Source organism: Sphaeroforma arctica (genome assembly GCF_001186125.1).
Source record: "Sphaeroforma arctica JP610 unplaced genomic scaffold supercont1.491, whole genome shotgun sequence".
Lineage (NCBI taxonomy): Eukaryota > Ichthyosporea > Ichthyophonida > Sphaeroforma > Sphaeroforma arctica.
The window spans coordinates 23,984-27,832 of NW_014040067.1; the positions used below are offsets into that span (position 1 = coordinate 23,984).

Below are 3,849 nucleotides of genomic sequence, written 5' to 3' on the forward strand. Positions count from 1 at the left end.
GTAACATAAAATATGTTTTTATGTTTTGTATCTGTTTATATATCTGCATATGTGTACTTGGCCGCGGATGCAACTACCCTCCACTGTCACTCTGCGTGTTTCTGTGACTTATACCAGTCTCTATTCAAACTTCCGCATACACCTGTCTCTATTCAACTGTTAACCATCGGGTATCTCTATTCACAAGCCTGGACTTAACAAACTACACAGGTTGTGGAGAAGAAGAAGAAGAAGAAAGAGCGCGCCGGTCTGATACAGTCTCTGGCTGACAGTCAATTGTCTGCGGACCAGATGGTGCTGTTCCAGAGATCGGCGCAAATGGGCCGAAATAAGGAAACGAAGCGTGAGTTGGCCAAACGAACGGAATTGGAGGCTCAGAACCTGCCTGTGATGGTTGGGGTGCAGAAGAATGTGATCGAAGTTATCAATACAGGTATATATATGCAATAGTGAAGTTATCAATACGGGTATATGCAATGGTGAAGTTATCAATACAGGTATATGCAATGGTGAAGTTATCAATACGGGTATATGCAATAGTGAAGTTATCAATACAGGTATATGCAGTGGTGAAGTTATCAATACAGGTATATGCAATGGTGAAGTTATCAATACAGGTATATGCAATGGTGAAGTTATCAATACGGGTATATGCAATGGTGAAGTTATCAATACGGGTATATGCAATGGTGAAGTTATCAATACGGGTATATGCTATGGTGAAGTTATCAATACGGGTATATGCTATGGTGAAGTTATTAATACAGGTATATCCAACTGTCGTTCCATATTCTCCAATCCTCCATGACTGAATTTAGGCCAGTATTGGTAAGACTGGCGTCCGTTTCCGGAGTACTAAACTCTTTGTAATCCGTGAGCGTTTTGAATGAGCGTGACAGGCAGTTGTTTGACTGTTTGGGCGAGATTGTATGAACTGATATCTCACTCAAAGTGTGCCTAGAATTATATCGCCTTTCAGGCGGACGTCCTCGGAATAAATGTGATGTGAGTGTACGGATAAGCAAGGTATTGAATTGTGGTGTGAGTGTACGGATAAGCAAGGTATTGAATTGTGGTGTGAGTGTACGGATAAGCAAGGTACTGAATTGTGGTGATATGTGTGTATTGGTGTATCGGTGCAAAGGCTGTTAGGTGGCTAGCTTGACAAGATGGATCTAGAAAGCGCGGCACAGTACACAAATCCGCAGCCTCTGTCCATTATCTAAGACATAACTGGTCTGGAGTTTATCCAACAAAGGCATATATATATATATGTGTGTGTGTGTGTATATATGTATATATGTATATGTATTTGTATATATATATATATATATATATGTGTGTGTGTGTATGCATATATATATATATGTATATGTATATATATATATATACATATATACGTACCGCTGTAAATCCCAACCTACTGGGGTACTTTCAGTTTCTCGCCATAATACCCGTACAAAAACGCAAATATTTCCTCATCTCGCAGACACCACTGACAAGAAATCCAAGAAACGGAAGCGAGCGTCTGCGGTGACTGGCAATGGAGAGAAAACGGAAGAAGCCATGGAGAAGCAGAGGAGAAAAAAGGCCCGACGAAAGGCTGCCAAAGAAGAAGCAAAGGCCCAAAAGGCAAAGGAGGACCAGGTGTGAGTCTCGGACAGTTCCTGGAAGTTTCGTAGTGACCAGTGAATGGCTTTTGCTGGGTCGGTCTGAAAGTCTGATGTTTGTAGTGGTCGTGGCTGATACAGCCACGTCCATTGTGGGTGGGGGTTGACATGCAGTTGGGGAATTCTCGTCCGTGTGTGTTGCATCTCATTACTCGTATGTGGGTGTTGCACCTCTTTACTCGTATGTGGGTGTTGAATCTCTTTACTCGTATGTGGGTGTTGAATCTCTTTACTCGTATGAGGGTGTTGCATCTCTTTACTCGTATGAGGGTGTTGCATCTCGTTACTCGTATGTGGGTGTTGAATCTCTTTACTCGTATGTGGGTGTTGAATCTCTTTACTCGTATGTGGGTGTTGAATCTCTTTACTCGTATGTGGGTGAGGGCTTCCCACATATGCGTACCAGGACATTGTAATCGTAGATTACGGGGCAAATGTCTTTGGGAGGGCTTTACGTTTGAATGCCATTCTTTATAAATATTTCAATATACAGCTTGTCGGCTGGATATAATACATCCGTTGCTAAATCGCTATACAACTTGCTACCACCCCCCCCCCCCCCCCCCCCCGGGTACCCTACAGGAAATGGGTAGGGCTGCACCTGTAATGTCTTTCCTGGCCTTTGCCGAGGCAGAACAAGCGAAGCGTGACAGTGACGAATCCGACTCTGACACCGATTCTGATAGCGGTACCGAAAGCGGGACGGGGTCTGAGTCTGAGACAGGCGATGAGAGTGAAGAGGAAGGCTCAAAGGCGGCCGAACAAGGTAGGTATGGGAGTTGTCTATATATGTATATATGTATGTACTCAAAAGCCTATGTATGTATGTAAGTAGTACCAGATTCTTACTACGCGTATGTCTGGGCGAGTGGGGTTAGGGACGGATGTGGGTACAACTTCGCGCACACGTACTCCGACTGTGGATGGTATAGCGGGATCGATATCGGGATCGATATCGGGATCGGTAGCCATGGCTACCCTTGTACCGTGCCTATGCACCCTACAATTTACTATGTACATGTATCTGTGCACCCTAGAAGTAACTATGTACATGTATCTGTGCACCATAGAAATACCTATGTACATTTAACTGTACACCCTACAAGTGACTATGTACGTGTATCTGTGCTTTCTACAAGTGACTATGTACATTTACCTGTGCACTCTGCATGTATCTGTGCACCCTATATGTATCTATGTACATGTATCTGTGTACCCTATATGTATCTATGTACATGTATCTGTGCCAGTACTATTCATACCGACATCAATTGGACACCGGAGCGTGTTCTGCTTAAGTAACGTCCTGTTGTGATTAACAGACTACGCTGAGTTTGGTGTCTGTATCCATACGGTGACGTGAACATGAGTTTATTTGGTGTACCCTTCATGTAGCACACTCGAGCCCATGCAGGTATCTTTACGCTTATCTATCTCCCACCAGACTACACACAGCTCACCTTATATGTATGATATGCACTACACCCCCTAGTCTATAGTTTTGTTCCTATATACTTGTGCCTAGATAAATACACCCTCTGCCAGACTACACACAACTCACCTTATATGTATGATATGCACTACACCCCCTAGTCTATGGTTTTGTTCTTTTACACTTTTGCCTGGAATACATCCTCTTCCAGACTACACACGGCTCACCTTATATGTATGATATGCACTACACCCCCTAGTCTATGGTTTTGTTCTTATATACAAGCCGATGATCGATAGTTGGTTTGAAAGAATGATCAACCACATTGACACGATAAAACGGCGTAGTACAATAAAAGTTAATGACTTAATTGAGTAGGTTCTCTAAGCCATGCGAGAATGCATCCACCATTACACATTTCACCCCCGTATCTTTCCACTATATTAATACATCCTCTTCCAGACTACACACAGCTCACCTTATATGTATTATACTACACCCCCTAGTCTATGGTTTTGTTCCTATATACTTATGCCTAGATAAATACACCCTGTTATAGTAGATACTATTGACCCCTATAGTAGTACCCGTAAGAAGGGTGGGTGCGGGCGTATTCCCATGGGGCTACGTTCTCGAGGAATGACCCGGGATAGTAGACTGCCGTACCCAAGATCATTTGCAATCTCATAGTTGTATCTATCTAGGTATTCAGTTGTATCTATCTAGGTATTCAGTTGTATCTATCTA

The 3,849-nt window shown here is 43.0% G+C and overlaps 1 protein-coding gene across 1 annotated transcript in view; it reads left to right on the plus strand.

Annotated features, from left to right (window-relative positions):
• The window catches only part of SARC_06709 (hypothetical protein), a gene marked incomplete at its 3' end in the record, with an annotated part of 18,173 nt that overhangs the window by 1,155 nt on the left and 13,169 nt on the right, over positions 1-3,849 (plus strand). The window contains exons 2-4 of the mRNA XM_014299371.1: positions 211-433; positions 1,490-1,647; positions 2,253-2,436. Of these exons, the coding sequence (XP_014154846.1) occupies positions 211-433; positions 1,490-1,647; positions 2,253-2,436 (565 nt within the window). The remainder of the gene's footprint in view (positions 1-210; positions 434-1,489; positions 1,648-2,252; positions 2,437-3,849) is intronic.